This window comes from Cavia porcellus, unplaced genomic scaffold, assembly GCF_034190915.1.
Source record: "Cavia porcellus strain 051 isolate PalLab524CR breed Dunkin Hartley unplaced genomic scaffold, mCavPor4.1 scaffold_3, whole genome shotgun sequence".
NCBI lineage: Eukaryota > Metazoa > Chordata > Mammalia > Rodentia > Caviidae > Cavia > Cavia porcellus.
In genome coordinates, this window is record NW_026947486.1 from 24,626,175 (window position 1) to 24,642,457 (window position 16,283).

A 16,283-nucleotide genomic window follows, 5' to 3' on the forward strand; every position below is an offset into this window, starting at 1 on the left:
CAGGCTGGCCTTGAACACATGGTGATCCTCCTGCCTCAGCCTCCTGAGTGCTGGGATTATAGGCATGTGCCACCAACCTCAGCCAAGTAAGCAGGGTTTTTTTTGCTTCCAAGGCCAGTGCTGCACCCCCTACTTCACAGTGGAGCCCACACCAGCACCACCCCTCACTACCCCCTGCTCAGTGCAGTGTCCAAAGGCCCCTCTATGTTCTGCTTTCCAAGATTAAAGTCCAGGGATTGGCATGAGGGAGGAAGAACAGCAAGGCATGAGGCTGAGGGCAGGTGCCTCTGCACTACCCAGCACAGTGCAGCTGCTTGGGTCACACCAATTGGCCAGAGCCAAGACCAGCTGGAAGTGGAGCCTACTGCTATGGGTCAGACATTCCCTGTTCCCCACAACTCCCTGAAGGCAGACTGTGGTCAGAGCCCAGCCACTCAAGAGCCCAAGTAAAAGTCAGGAAGAGATATGGTTGCAGGCCAGGCGAGCCCACTCTCTCCAGCAAATTTGAAAATGCCCAACTCCTAAAACTTTACAAAGAATCTTTGAGATTTCTTATGAGTAACTGTCATAATCACAGCAACTGTTTCCCAAGTGCCACCTATATGTCAGTCACCCACCTATGTCCTTGACTGACTACTTCATTGAATCTAAGACTCAGAGACTCTCAGGCTGCTGAAACTTTGGTATCAGGGTATCTCAGCAACTGGAGCAACTTAGCTCTGCAGTGCTCTGTGTGCCAGGCTAGTATGCCAGGGTAGCTGCCAAGCTCTCTCCTCCCAGGCCACAGACTGCGGGGAGTAGTACTGGGGGGCTCCATGGTCCTTACAGAGCTGGGAAACCAGATGCTTTGGGCTTGTCCACTTAAGCCAACTTCCTCCCCAGCCAAAGGCCTCCAAAAGTCCAAGACAGAGTCAGGAACCAGGAAGCCAGGAGGCTGCTGAATCAGCAGCTCAGGGAGTGGTTCCAGGTCTGGGCAGGAAGGGAGGGGGTCAGGCTATGGGGCCCACATTCCTACCTGCTGCTCTTCCTGGGGGGCTCCATGGGTCTGGACCTGTCCCAAGGGCAGGCCCCTTGGCCTGTGGATACCTCCACTGTGTCACCACCTCCTCCTCCCCACCCCTTCCCTTGAAGGAGGAACCAAGGAGGCGGGGCCAGGCCTGCTGGGCTGCAGGCCAGGCTGCAACTGGAAACTTCGCTCCTTCCCTGCTCTCCCAGGAGGGCTGGGAATTCCTCTTAAGAGGAAGCAGCTCTAGAGCTCAGTTATTCCTCAGGGCCAAACCTCCAGCAGGGCCCCCTAAGTCCAACTTCACTAGAATCTCCCAAAGTACCCTGACAAATTTGTGTCATTAGGCCTCTTCTCCTGCAGAGAAAACTGAAATGGAAAGAAGTTTAGTATCAGCAGCAGAACCCCAAGATTAGGACCTGGTTTGGCTATTCACAAATCTGGAATCTGGCTCCTTGGCCACATTACAAAGCAACCTCCCAACGGAAGATTTTCCAAGAGACATGCTCATTTTAGCACAGTTATGGAGTATGTTTAGGAAGTGTTCTGGGACACTTTACATCAAGAAAATTCAAATTACCCATTTTGGGAATATCAAGCTGGGGGCCTGGACAATATTCCTTCCCATTGCAAAATGCTCTCACCCTTTTCTGGACTGTTTTCTAGACTGGCCAAGAAATGCTCTCTGAAGAGAAAAACATAAATCAGATGTGCCACACATAATCAAGAGGCAGTTCCTCTTGAGGAGACTGCTCAGCCTGATTCTACAGATGGGGCATTTGAGGACTGGAGAGGAATAGAGTCTCACTAAAGCTTATGAAGTTCAGTTCAGACTAGGATCCAGTACCTTGACTTCCTGCCTACTACAACAGTAATCTCTCTGTTCTCTATACAAGAGGCACTGGAGAAAGCAGAGAAGTGTCAGGGTATGAAGGATGCAAGGCTTGTAAAGAGGACCACACTTCCATTTCAGAGCACCTCTATTCTTTCAAGCTCCTGAGCACAGGCACTTGGCTATTCTGACCAGCAGGTGGTACTAGGAGGAGTCAGGGGCCCAGTGATCTAGAATCAATAGGAGCTGATAAGCAACAGGACAGCCTTTCTGCCTCCCTGTCAAGACAGCCTGTTCCTTTTTAAAAAGCCAAAAGAGAGAGGCCTTCCAGACCACCACAGGGTTGGCATCTGTGAGCCCATTGTGGCTGCCTCTCCCTCTGTTTATTCTCTAAAGCCCTGGCCTCCAGTCTCTGGCCTTAGCCTTGCTTTGCTTACTATCCCTGAGAAATTCTCCGAGCTCCTACAGCAGGTTCACCTTGAACCCACTTGCAGTTATGACCCTAAGAGCTGCCCAGACCTTCCTCTTAGCCTTGTAGGCGTCAAAAGAAATAAATTCTAGTTCTAGTTCTAAGGCTGATGCTGTATGATCTCATGAAGCAAAGAATATGTACTCTGATACCTGGAAGAGTTGGGAACAAGTCTACCTACAGAAGATGAGCAGTAACTCCCACCTCACAGGTGCATCACGTGTCAGGATGCACATGATGAAGAGTCTGGAGCCTGAGGGAGTCTGACCTTTTTCCCAGGGAGGTAGGGAAACAAGCAGGAAGCATGTTTGTTTTAGGGATGGAAGATAAGAACTTTAGGAAAAGCCTCCCTTAATCTGGACCCACTTTGGGAATTCATACATATCTGACGGAGCATGTTATGTAAACATGTGGGATGGCCCATCAGAGGCTAAAGGACAAAGGAATTAAAGGTGAAGAGCGTAACAGGTGCCAATACAGCAGAAACTCCAGGTCTCGTGGAGTTTATAGCCAAGTGAGAGGAGATAGCCATTTATCTACTAACAGAATTAAACTGAACAAGGGGAGACCACACTAGGAAGACCAAAGAACCTAGGCAAAGGCTCTGAGGTACTATTTCCAGGAATTGCAAAGAGGCTGATGTGGCTGAGTGAAAAATGCAAAGGGGAGAGAAGTGATACTGGAGATGCAGGTGGGGCCCAACCATGCAAAACCCTGAAGGCCACAGTAAGGGTTTTTTATGTATACTAAGAGCATTTTCAAAGCCTATAGCTCATACATAGTCATTGGAACTGGTACGTCTGAAGACCTTGCAGTGATATGAAAAATATATTAATTTTCAGTTTTCATTGGATCCTCAGACATGTTAGTGATCCCAATAGTAGGGAAGCTTCTTCTCATACACGATTCCATGCAGTATGTGCCTAGTGAATAAGCTGTTGGCAGGAGTCCATCTTCTGTGTGCTAGTCCATCTTCCATCTCCAGCTAGTCCCAGTCTTCCTCTATTGTCAAACTTAACCCCACTCAGACAGAAATGCTTGCAATTCTACCCCATGCCTTACCATCACCCGTGTTTTCCCTCTGGGCCCCCACAGTCACCTCCCTGCCTGGCTATCTCCTCTCTGTTCTTCATAAATCAGCTAAAGGTGCTGCCCTCTCAGAAACAGCTCTGACCCCACTCAGACAGAACAGGTCAAATCCTTGGTGCCCTTCCACTTTGCACCTCCTTCAGCCATCTTCTCTTGACACTGTTTATAGCTTGTGGCCTTTTCTTGGTCCAGAGTTCTGTGAGGAAAGGGGCAGTGCCTTGTTCATCTCAGTGTCACCAGCACCCAGCACAAGGCCCTGGTCTCATATGGTGGTCGCTGACCATGTACACAGAGGTGGAGGCTGCAAGATGAGCCAATAGACACTAGATAGCACTGAGGCCACTGGACTCCTGCACTGATCTGACCAGGACCATCTGGGAGGTACCCCAGGGCCAGACATGCCTCTTTTACCAAGATCCCAGAAAGCATGGAAACTCTGATGCTTTGTCTTGCAGTGACTTAGCTCTGGGCCCATCAGTTCCAGCCTCCCAATGTACTTCTGCCCCATTTCCAAATACTTTCTCAAGACAGCCCCACCTCACTGCACATACTGCTTCAGTTCCTCACAAGTGCAGGTGCCAAACATCCTTCCTACAGGTCTGGCCTGCACTAATGTGTATTTCTCCTCACCCCACCTCTTCGCACCCCTCCCTAGGCTCGCTTCCATTCATCTTCCAAGCCTCAGCTTGGACTTTAGCTTGGAGAAGCCTCCCTGACCCTCAGGCTGGGAGGCTGGCTTAGGCATACTGCTGCAGTGCTTCTCAGCAACCTATACTTCCCTTATAATTGTGGATAATTGTCTTTTTCCTGACCAGCCAGTGGGTTCCATCTGAACAGGAACCATCACTCTATCATTCACCATCCTACTAACTGCACTGTATCAACTATCACTTTGTAAGTACTTAACACATTGCTCTTGAATGAAGGAAGGGATGGATGGATGGATGACTCTGCAAGTCACTTTACCTCTCTCTCTGTCTTTCTTTCTATCTGAAAACCACCCCTACCTGGCATGTGGCAATGAGCATTAAAAATTAAAGAATTAAAGATAATGTATGAACTAGGTATGGTGGCGCATGCCTATAGCCCCAGCACTCGAGAGGCTGAGGCAGAAGGATTGCCCTGAGGTCAAGGAGAGCCTGAGATGCACAGTGAGTTCCAGGCCAGCCTAAACTATGTAGGAAGACCCTGTCTCAAAGAAAAAAAAAAGATAATGTGTGTCAAGTGCTCTCTGTAAACATTTTCTGAAGCAAAGCAATGATTAATATTTGGAACAATAAAAACAAAGGGGGAGGAAGAGTTGGAGATGACTCTGCCCTGAGCCTGGAATCATCTCTCCCACTTAGATTTACCATTTATATACAGAACTGGCTTTTCCAGTAATAATAAAAAGGCCGTTCTTCTTAAAAATAACAACAGAATGTTTTATGTGCCAGGCCAGAAACAGGAAGACCCTGAGAAGATGGTGGAGAGACTGCAGTCTCAGCCAGAGAATGAGAGATGAGAGCTATGAGCATCGCCCTTGTGTCTGGAGACCAGTCATTACTGAAACAGCTGGTTCCTAACTCTTTACTCATAGGTGAAAATTCATCTAAGGGGTCATTAATTCCCTCTGTAATTAATGTAAAAAGTGCAGGGTTTGTATTAATGGAAAAGTAAGTTCAAGCATAAAGCTGATAATATTGATGATGTGCACTTGTAATTATATTCTACAGATAACTATAAATTCAGTCACTGCACTAACAAAATAGAAAAACTCCGGAAGCAACTAAGAACTTGGTAGCAACCATCTGAAGCAACCATTATTCCAAATGTTCTGAGGCTACAAAAATCACCACAAACTGGTATCAATGGTAAATTCACTGTGTATTTAAAAGGTATTTCAGCAAACAATAAGAGGGGAGCAGGGATGGAACATGTACAATCTGAAAAGAAACCAGAGTCTGTCTGTCTTTCCTTTGTTGTACTAGGGATTGAACTCAGGGCCTTGTGCATGCTAGGCAAGTACATACCCATTGAGCTACATCATCAGCCCCTGAAAACACAGTAGTAAGCAAAGGTCATCTTTCGGGGCTGGGGATTTAGCTCAGCGGCATAAGCACCTGCCTTGCAAGCAGGTGGTCGTGAGTTCAATCCCGGGAACTGATAAAAAAAAAAAAATCACAAAAAGGTCATCTTGCAATAAACTATGAGCCAAAACTTGGCCGATGGACAAACTTACATTCATGGACCTCTGAACAAAATAATCCCTAGGCTGTAACCTCATTTGTATATGCATGAAAACTGCTTACAGTTGAAGAAACACTAAGTACTGAATATTTTACCTTTCCACCCTTACTCACTTGTAAGAGGATGACTTCCACTTATAGCTCTTTGCTTCTTGTACTATCACAGGCCAGAAAGAATGACTGTAAACAGATGGGTGGACAAAAAGCTGGAAGGTCACATAGCTTCCAGGTTGGTGACTATGTTAGGCTGTGTGGCAACAAGCAAGCCAGTTCAGAGAGAAGAATCAGTAAAAAATAAATGACAGGGACCATGCAAGCTGTATTATGCTCTCAGGAAAGCATGAGTGCCACCTTAGTCCTTGACTTTCTGATCCTGCTTCCAGTTGGCAAGAGACCTGGCTATACTTCATTTACTGTTCTCAGATTTTATAAGACATAGCCTCACAATAGTCCATCCCTCTTCTTATTCTCAAGCTAGTCTGATTTGGCTTCTGTTCCCTGCAACAAAATGTACCCAGACTGAGACAAGTGAAAATTAAGAATATAATCACAGGGCTTGCATAAGCAGAAACACGTAAAGAACACTTACATTGGGAGAGGTGAATGCAATTATATGGTATTTGTGTTGCTTTGCCCAAAAAGTTTCCTCCTCATTTCCTGACACTTCCTACTATAGCAACATACTACAGCCATGCACTCACATGCACAGACATCCAGTGACATGCAGAAACAAATGTAGCAGCCATGAGACAGTCATATAAGCAGACACCTCAATGTGCACAGCCATGCACCAACGTGCAACAATGCACCAGCACTTTTCACAGCCACACTGACATGGAGCTTCTCCATGCACCCATGCACATCGACATATACGAACACAGTGACACTGCCTGTAAGGCTCAGGGAGGAGTCAGAGCTTCACTGGGCTCTGTGCAGCCTCCTTCCCCAGCTGCCAAGTTACTCATCCCTGGGGCTGCTAATTAAAGCCAGGACAGAGAAGATAGAGGCAAGGGGAGGGTAAGAGAGGGAAGGCAAGTTTATTTTGGTGTCAGCCAGGCACTTAGCCAGCTTAGGGGCCACCTGATTTCTGGGATTGGGCCAGGTGGGGGCAGAAGAACATAAAAAAGGAAGGCAAGGAGTAGAGGAACCTTTTGCCCCTTTTTGTCCCTGTGGAGCTTCCTGGAAAGGTATGTCCTTTGGGAAAATTACTCTAGTTTCTTCCATTTCCCTCCTCCTCCATCCAGCTGTCAGAATCCAGCTCAACTCCTCTAGACCCTTGTTCTTATACACTGTATACCTTGCTATTACACTCTCATCTGGACTCGCCAGAGCTGGCTCATTTGTGGCTGTAACAACCCCAGACTGGCAGTCCCCCAAAGGAAGGAATCCCAGTTTCTTGCTTCTGTCCCTACAATGGGTTATCCCACTTGAGTCTGCTCTGCATGGTTGGGTTAATCCTGGGTTAGTATGGTGATCACCAATCTGACAGTATGGATTACTACCTTGATTCTGCTGTGCAGTAAATTATTCCGGCTCTCTAAGCCTTAGTTTTCTGATCTTTAAATGACAAGAATATATTCCTTATAGGATCACTGTGAAGATGAAATGAAAAACAATAGGGAAAGTACCCAGCATAGTGCCTGGCATACAACAGCTTTAGCCAACACGTAGCAAGTGCTACTGGTATTGTTGATCATTAGACCCCCACTTCAGGCCTGGGGCAGCAACAATTACAGAACCAAGTTCCAAACTGGGTTCTACCACGTAATACCTACAGGATTTTGGGCAAGTCCCATAGGCTCCCAGAGCCTCGTGTGTGCAACGGGGATTCACAGTATGACATGATAAATTTACTGTAAAGATTTGAGTCTGTCAGACGTCCTATGTGGCCTGGATCTTAGAAGTGGCTTAATAAATTATAGCAGTCAGGGGCTGGGGATTTAGCTCAGTGGCATAAGCGCCTGCCTTGCAAGCGCGTGGTCGTGAGTTCGGTCCCGGGTACCGATTAAAAAAAAAAATTATAGCAGTGATTTCTAAGGATGGCAGGAAGGGCTCAGGCCTTGAGAGTCAGAGAAGCCCTGGAAGGAAGAAGCAGTCAGGGTGGAAGAGGGCAGCCAGAGCAGGCTTCCCAGAGTGGACAGGACTAGAGTCAGGTCCCTAGAACTAGAGAGCATTTCGCACACAGAAAATGACAAGATCCTAGGCAAAGGAAGCAAGAGGAATGGAGAGTTTATGCAGGGGGAGCAGCAGGGCTGAGCTGAACAGGATGTGGAATGGGAGGGAAAAATTTGACACAGCTGGGCAGCTCTGGGGACTGACGGCATCTTACACATGTGAATGGGGGAGCCACAAAAAGGTTGTGGAGGTCTTGGCTACCCAAGATTGCCTGGAGATCAAAACAAAGAATCTTCGAGATTGTCTAATCCAAACCCCAGCTGGACAGATGGGGGCACTGAGGCCCAGAGTGGGAGGCCTCCTCTGGGAACAGAGCCAGCAGTGGCTCCTCCTCCCACTTCATCTTTGATGCAGTGGCTCCAGTTGCCATGGGGACGTCCCTGACTCTGCGGGTGTCAGTGGCTCCCCCACCTCCTCCCTCCTTCCCTAGCAACAGGCCACCTCCTCCAGCTCTCATCCTTGCTTGCCTAGCAACCCCAGGCTGATCCCCAGGGTTCCTGAGTTCCAACCTGACCCTCCTAGTAATGCCTGGAGGCCTGGGCTCTATCTCCTGGTGAGAGGATTCATCAGGCCCCACTCGCTGCTATCTATCTTCAGTTTCCACACTTTGGCACATTTTTGAAGTTTGCTCTATGTCATCTGACTGTGTGGATTTTGTTAGGGGAGGACAAAGGACATTACAATTTGTTGAGCCACCATTTTATTGGAAGCATTGTTTTACTTTAAGTTCCCTCATCAACTCAAAACTCAGAACTATTGTTTCCATTTTAGCAAAGAGAAACTAAGAACCAGAGAAGTTTCAGGACTGCAAAGAGCAAACAGCTAGGAAGCTGGCTATATTGATAGCTTTGTGATCTTGAGCCATGACTGGCCTTTCTCTGAACCTTGGTTTAAGGTACCTTTAGGTCTGACAACTTTTCATGGATCCACAGAATTCCAGGCACCTACCTCTGCTCACAGCCCTCCCACCATCACCAGCCACTCAGCTTTAATTAGACTCCACACTTCCTCTGGCACCCAAAAGTTAGAAGTCATCAGGCCTGGGTCCTGCCACTCCCTGCTGCTCAGTTTTCACAACAGCTGAGGCCTATCCCCTCTGCTTGATATTTCTTCTACTCACCTAACCCATCTCTCCTTTTCTCCCTCTCTCCCTCTGTTACTCTCCCTCTCTCTTACACACACTCTCTCCCCCCTCCCTTTCTCTCTCTCTCTCTCACACACACACTCACACACATGTGTTTATGGGTGAGGAAACTGGAGTTCCAAAGGACAAAAAGATTTATGCAGTCAGATGACTACAGTGGAAAGCAACCTCATTAAAAATGAAATCCTGAGCCTCCAAAGTTTCTGTCCTTTTTTATACTACAGAACTTAACCTCTCCCACTTGCCTCAGCTTTCAGTTATCTGTGATCCAGCCCTGACCAGAATGCTGAACTTCTCTTTGGTTTTAGCTCACCCCACTGTTCCCTGTTTTTAAAATCCAACCCTCACTTTCCTATATATGCTGATGCCACCTCTAGGGGTGCCCCTCTCATATGAAGACAGACCTGCACAGCCCTGCTCAAATAATGTTTGACTCTGACCCCTAACTGGAGTAGACTGGAGAATTCACATATAGGGCCTAAGAACATTATCAGAGGAGGGCAGGGATTTAGCTCAGCAGCATAAGCGCCTGCTTTGCAAGCATGTGGTTGTGAGTTTGATCCCCAGTACCAAAAAAAAAAAAAAAGGACCCTGTGTCAAGAACATTATCAGAGGGCATATCAGAAGGCACCATCCAGTAATGGTTCCATGTTAAAAGCTCTTCCCACTATGTTTGCAAGGTCTTGCCTCACATGTGCTATACTTTAGGCCTTCCTCACAGCCCAGGTTCGACCCTTACTTCCTTGCCTGCTGAATCCTCAAGGCTCCTATAGCCTCTTTGACTGTGGGCTCAGATGGCTGTCAGGAAGCAAGTCTGAATAAAATCAACACTGGCTTTAGAGCTAAAGAGTCTGGGATATGAATCAGAGAGATGCCACCCTGCCCATAGCTCTTCCCTAGGACAAACACTGACCCTCTCAGAACCTTCTTTTCCTAAATCTGTAAATCAGGGATCATAATCCAGGACTAATAAGGCTGCTGTGAGCATCAAATAAGATCATATTCAAAGTTCTTAGAATGTGAGGAATCAATGATAATTGCTATGATTACTAATATTAGGATGAGGATGAGGATGATTATTATTATCTTCAAGGTTTTAAGAGCTCCCTTGGTGACAGTGTGGGCAGGACTCTGGGCTTGTTGCCAGAGAGCCCTGGGTTTGAATTCTGGTTCGGCCATATATTAGTTGTACAGCTGTAGGCAAAACCCATAACCATAGCGAACCTTAGTTTCCTCAACTATAAAACAATGATGATAAGGCCAGCCCAGGTTTTACCTATAGTGTCAGTGGGAGGATCAAACAAAAGAAAGTCCTTGACAACTTTTGTAAGTTGTAAAGGCCCAACATAAGTCATCTTATGACTTATGATTATGGTCATTATTAACTTCTTAGGTCCTGAGCTATAGGACCCAAGAACTCCCTATTGTGAGAGGTGAGAACTAGAAATGTCTTCAATCTGGGTTCTTAACAAGTAGCAGGACCATCATCAGGGCTGCCTGCAGGGGACCTAGGCTCAGGGTCAATGCAAGTTGCCTTTCTCCAAACCCACAGTGGGACATCAGATTCATGTCCTTTGCTAAACAAGTACTTTCTGAAGTGCTAGGACAAGCTGTGCTTGTGCCATGCTCTTTGGCTGCATGCTGAGACTAATTATGTCTCATCATACACCCCTTTCTGGCACTGGGGCTGACTGTCCATCATACTCCCCTTGCTTAATTCTGGCCTTGGTATGCGTCCAACCCCCAGCCCTGACCTTGGCCCTGGGCATCAGTGTGTTCATACCAGACTCTCCATTACAGATGCTAGCACAGAATGTGTCTCATTATATACTTCTTTTTTCTGAAGTACTAGATATTGAACCCACCAGAGCTTCACTCATGCACACTAAGCAAGTGCTCTATCACTGAGCTATATCCCCAGACTTGTTTATTTTTTGACACAAGGTCTCACTAAGTTGCCCAGGCTTCATTTAAACTTGCTGTCCTCCAGCCTCAGCCTCCAAAGTAGCTGGCATTAGAGGTATGTGCCAACCACACCCAGTTTATTATATTCCTCTGTGTGCTGGTATCCTTCACCCATAGCCCATATCCACTGTCTGGGATAGGACCTATGCTGCTATCCTATATGTTTGGGCAAGCTATAGACCAAATAAGAGAGCACAAACAAGAGCTGATGTCCTACCTGAGCTATGTTCACCAAGCTTGGAAGCCTGGAAAACATGGTCCAGAGGAAAAAGAAAATTTTCCAGTTGATTCATTCAGAAATGGTACCCTTGAACGGGAGGGCATTTTTCCTACTCTTCACAAAGATGCCAGCCATATATACTTGTGACAGCCTTGGCTGGGTTTGACTGCTCCAATTCTGCACCTCTGCTGCTTAGGCCCATCCCATTGCAGAGACCCATCCAATAGTCCAAGCCTGGACATTAAGTCTGACTGGGTCCTAGCCTGAGTCTCTCATCATTTCTATATAACCCTTATACTTGACACTTCTGCCTTCATGAGGTTGCTGATGGGTGAAGGCCAGAGCTCTTATCTCTACTCCAGTTTTAGCCTGCCTCCCCCAAGTAGCTGATCAATCGTGCCTTTAAAACTTACTCAACCTGCTAAACTTTTTAACAAAACACATAAGAAAAATGTTTACGTGTCATCATCATATATATTTCTAAAGTCTAATTCTATTTCTCAGGGCTGGCACAGTTTAGAAGAGAACAAGAACACCAGCCAAGAAAGCCCAGCATCCATTGTTCTCTCTTCTCCTTCAAGAAGGTGGAAAAGGTCTTGGGTCCAGAGCTGATCTCTCAGAAGACAGGATTTCATGTCTGGACAGCTCCTACAAGCCCCTGTGGTGTTCAGTTAAATCCCTGAGTCAACTAGGGCCAGAAAGACTGAAGAACAGACTTCAATCCCCTATCCCCACCTGCCACATTCACCCCACTGCCCTTGCTCCACTCTATATCCACTCCTGACACCAATGGGAAAAGAAAGGTGAAATTGATCCCTACTGCTTTCCATGGATCCCAAAGTAACAAACCAGAGGACCACCCCCTCCCCCACCCCCACCCCCGCAGGCCCTGTCCCATCTCCTAATGACTACGAAAGAAAAGAGGTACTGACCTGACTGTTCTGGAATTCTCACCATCAGATCTGAAAAGGAAACAGAGAAAAAAAGCAACACAGTCAGAATATGCTCTTATTCCTTTTCCCTGCCCTACACATTGGCCTTGAGGCCTAATATATACCACAAAAATGAGAGGAAGGGTATTTCATTCATTCAGGAAAACAGCAAGTGCAAAGTCTGTGAGATGGTGAGTCCCTAGACAACTGAAGGAGTAGAGAGGAAGGCAAGGTGCCTGGGGCAGAGTGCGCAGTGAGGGGGCAATTAGAGGTGAGGTCAAAAGGTACCAGTGGGGCCTAATGGATCACAATGAGGAATGTGGCTCTTTCAGGAGTGGCCTGAAAAACAGCCAGCACCTGTGGGAAGGGGCAAAGTCTGAGCTTTAAATACAAAGAGACCTAAGGTCAGATATCAGCTTTAGCACTTACCAGCCCTCTAACCTGCGGAAGTCATTTCACCTCTGTGAGCCTGAGCCTCAGTCTACCCAATTATAACATCAGGCCAATCTTTGTGGAGCTGTTGGAATGATTAAGCCCTTTGGAACCCAGTAGACAAATACCAGGTATTATTAACAACGTAGAAGAAGCTTTGCCAATTACCTAATCCAACCTACTTATTTTCCAGATGAAGAAGATGAAGCTGAGAAGGTAAATGAGTCAGCTGCTAAGCTTATATGAGTCTGCCCTCTTCATCCTAAGGCTTTTCACAAGAGAAGAGAATGGACTTGGGGTAGCTCTGAGGGAAGTGAGAAAATGAATGAAATATAAACCACTCTCCTCCACTCTGGCTACACTTCCCTAGGAAAAACATGTAAAAGCCTGTGTGTGTACACCCATGCATGTGCACATGTGCTGGTGTGTATGCACATTTACTTGTGTAAGGAAGCTTAGGACAGAGGAACTGATATGTTGGGGGTATGGAGGGAAAGAAGGTGGCCAGGGACCTTAGAAGTGGGAGAGTATGGGAAGCAGCTTCCTCTTTCACCTGGTTGTCTTCTTCCTCCCTCTTCACCCTAGACTTCTCCCAGGCTGGCTGCAAAGGACACAGAGATGAACATATCACAAGTTCTGTCTTTGTCTAAGAGAGCCAAGATGTTATCTCAGTGGCAGGAGGGTCCATCTACATCTATGCTGAATGCCAAGTAACAAAGGAACACACAGGGAAGGAAGGCAGAGCTCAGGGGAGAGCCATTGTTCAAAGGTAGGCGGTCTCACCATCAAAGTGATATAGGTAAGAGGGTATTAAAGCAATTCTAGTTCAACAACTAATTAGCCCTATAATCCTGGTGAAGTCAGGAATCTGTTTTTTCACTTGTGAAAAAGGGAGCCAGGGGGAAGGCATTGGCATGAAACCCTCCTTTTCTGGAGTGCCTTTTGGCATATGGTACATGTGCAACTGATGACAGTAGTACCAACCTTTAGCATTTTCGGCCCCTAAAGGAACAGAGGACCAAGTTACAGAGCACTTTAGCACATTTATTAAAACTTTCTGTTTCACTATGCAGCACTAAAATTGCTTCTGAGGCCTAGCTCAATTATTTTCAGATACCAGGTCTAAGTGGCCTAACTTCATTTTATTTTTGGTCTTCTTTGGTACCAGGGATTGAACTCACGACCGCCTGCTTTGCAAGGCAGGTGCTTATGCCACTGAGCTAAATCCCCAGCCCCCTAAGTGGCCTAACTTCAAGGATACCCCACTCTACCAAATAGAAGCCAAGCTACTCAACCCCTCTCCCCACACACTAACCCTTTCCCCTACACAGGCTGATCTCCTCAACACTCACCCAGCCACCGCCAAACCCAGAACACACTGAGTGTATTGTATCCCAGGCCCTGACCTGGAAAGATAACTCCATAAGGGGCTTGCAGACTGGGCATTTACCCACATTTACTTATATAATATGTATATATATCATCATCTTTTTCATCATCATCACCATCACTACCATGAACAATCACTGAGCACCTACTATGTATCAGGCAGAATGTTAGGCTCTCCTCATACATTATCTCCTTTGATCCTGCAAAATGAGAATTAGTCATCCAATTTTAAAATAATGAAACTGAGATACAGAGAGGCTGAAGTGATTTGCCTAAGGCCACACAAGTAGAGGAGCTTGTAGTGAACCTCAAAGTTCAGGCTCTCACCGTGTCTCATCCACACTGTTAGGGTGAATTCCCTCAGCTTCATTACCCAATATCAAGCCAGAAGTACTGACAGACCCTTCTTTTCCACTGCTTTTTCTTCTGAGATTCCAAGATAGGTACTTCTGCTATAACACATTTCTATATGGAGTCTTACAGTCCTCAAGATGGCAGTAAGTAGGACAGAGTTTCAAGTCATGGTTCAAAATGCATTAGCCAATTCTCATTGTCATTTGCTTTTTACCAGTTTGAAGGGACAATGCATCTTATGACTCTCAACGTGAAAGTATGGCATAACTTCAGGGATCTATCACTTTTTTGGCACACTGAACATGGAATTCAGGGCCTCAAGAATGCTAGGCAAGTACTCTACCACTGAGCTACACTCTATGCCTTGTCTATCATTCTTTATGCATTTAGTATAAATAATAATCATTAATGCAGTGCTATCTTATACTTCTTTAGGGCGTAATGCCCTGCCCAATGGTCATCCTAACACTACTTCATGAAGCTTTGCTAGTTTTCTTCTGGGATGCCACACATACTGGTAGAAAGAAGCTGGGTTCTATTAAGGCTCAATACACTAACTGGCAATGTGAACTTGGACAAGTTGCCTCTCTCTGGATGTTGCTTCTTCATCTGTAAAATGATAAGGCCATTTTAGTTAAATTCCAAGCAATCTTCAGGCCCTAAAATATTTAGTGTTTTTTAGAACCTTGAAGTTTTTCTTTTAATCAACTGGATTCATCTGTACACATGTAGAAGAAAAGTCATAGGAACCAGACTCCTCCTTGCCAGCCGCCCATGTCAATGTGGAGATCAGTTTCTCCTGTTCTTCCTCCAGTCCTCCCATAACAAAAGGCCACTTAGAACCCCAAGGCTCTCAAAAGATTTGGTTTTACCAATTCCCATCATCAGTAGTGATGCTCAGAAAAGCAGTGATTATATTTTGTGAACCAAAAACTTGGGCATGTTATTTAAAGATTTTGATATTGCAGCTCCCAGATATAAGAGGCAATCTGGAAGGTGGGAGAATAAATGGAAGCATATCAAAACTTCCTGAACCTTTTGGGGGACTTATAGGAACAACATAGCAGAACGATTGCAAAGAGGTAGAGGCCCACATCTGTAATCCCAGCATTCTGGTGACTGGACAGGAATTTGCAAGTTCAAGCCCAGCCTGGGCAACTTGTCAAGAAGACCATTTCTCAAAATAAAAAAAAAAAATAAAAGAGCTGGAGATGTAGCTCAATGTGAAGCCTTGGATTCAATCCCCAGTAACACAAAAAGAAAGGAAGGGGACAGGGGAAAGTATGGGAAAAGAAAGGAAGACATAGAAAAAGAAAGGAGGGAAGGGCAGGGAAGCAAGGAAAGGGAAGGGTGGGGACCTTCAAGTTGCCACAACTGGAGTTTTTGGCCCTTGCCTCAGAACTGGATTGTCTGCCTCCTGTTTTGATCCTCCAAGCCATGTATAAGCAGTAACTGAGGGAACAATATGGTGTGTCCCCAAGAACCTGGAATTAGATATGTAAAGTTGTTCTCTGAAAGCTAAATTAACTGAACAATACAGAATACATCAGAAATGAGATATGCAGAGTTTTTTGACTCATCTTCTAGCCAGTATTTGAGTAACATTTCTTCTTCTTTTTTTTTTTTTGTACCAGGGATTGAACTCACGACCTTGTATTTGCCAAGCAGGCACTTAACATTGCTGAGCTAAACCTTTGGCTTGAGTAACATTTCTAAAAGATCATGTATCCAAGGCCAAGGGTTTAGCTCAGTGGTAGAGCACTAGCCTAACATGCACGAGGCTTTGGGTTTCATCATCAGCACTGCATGCATGCATGCATACATACATACATACAAACAAACGCAACTTTAAAAATCCTATACTACAGAAAAGAAGTTGGAAGCAGATTTTTTTTAAGAAATTAGACTTGAGACTTGAAGGTCAATAGTGACCTGGGCTCCTCCCAGGAGTGTCCTGAAGAAAAAGATTCAGGTTCCCTGGCCCATGAACCCTACAGATCTCTCTAAAAGCTGAGAACCAGTCCTGGGGCAGTCAAGTACTTTCCCTCCCC

At 45.9% G+C, this 16,283-nt stretch overlaps 1 protein-coding gene across 3 annotated transcripts in view; it reads right to left on the reverse strand.

Moving 5' to 3' along the window:
* Positions 1-16,283, reverse strand: part of Iqsec2 (IQ motif and Sec7 domain ArfGEF 2) — an 87,054-nt gene that overhangs the window by 49,545 nt on the left and 21,226 nt on the right. For 2 of the 3 annotated variants that reach the window (XM_063245909.1, XM_063245911.1), the window contains exon 2: positions 12,058-12,087. In XM_063245909.1, coding sequence (XP_063101979.1) covers positions 12,058-12,087 — 30 coding nt within the window. Of the gene's footprint in view, positions 1-1,015; positions 1,137-12,057; positions 12,088-16,283 lie in introns of those variants that run through there. The other variant, XM_063245910.1, reaches the window with a different exon arrangement.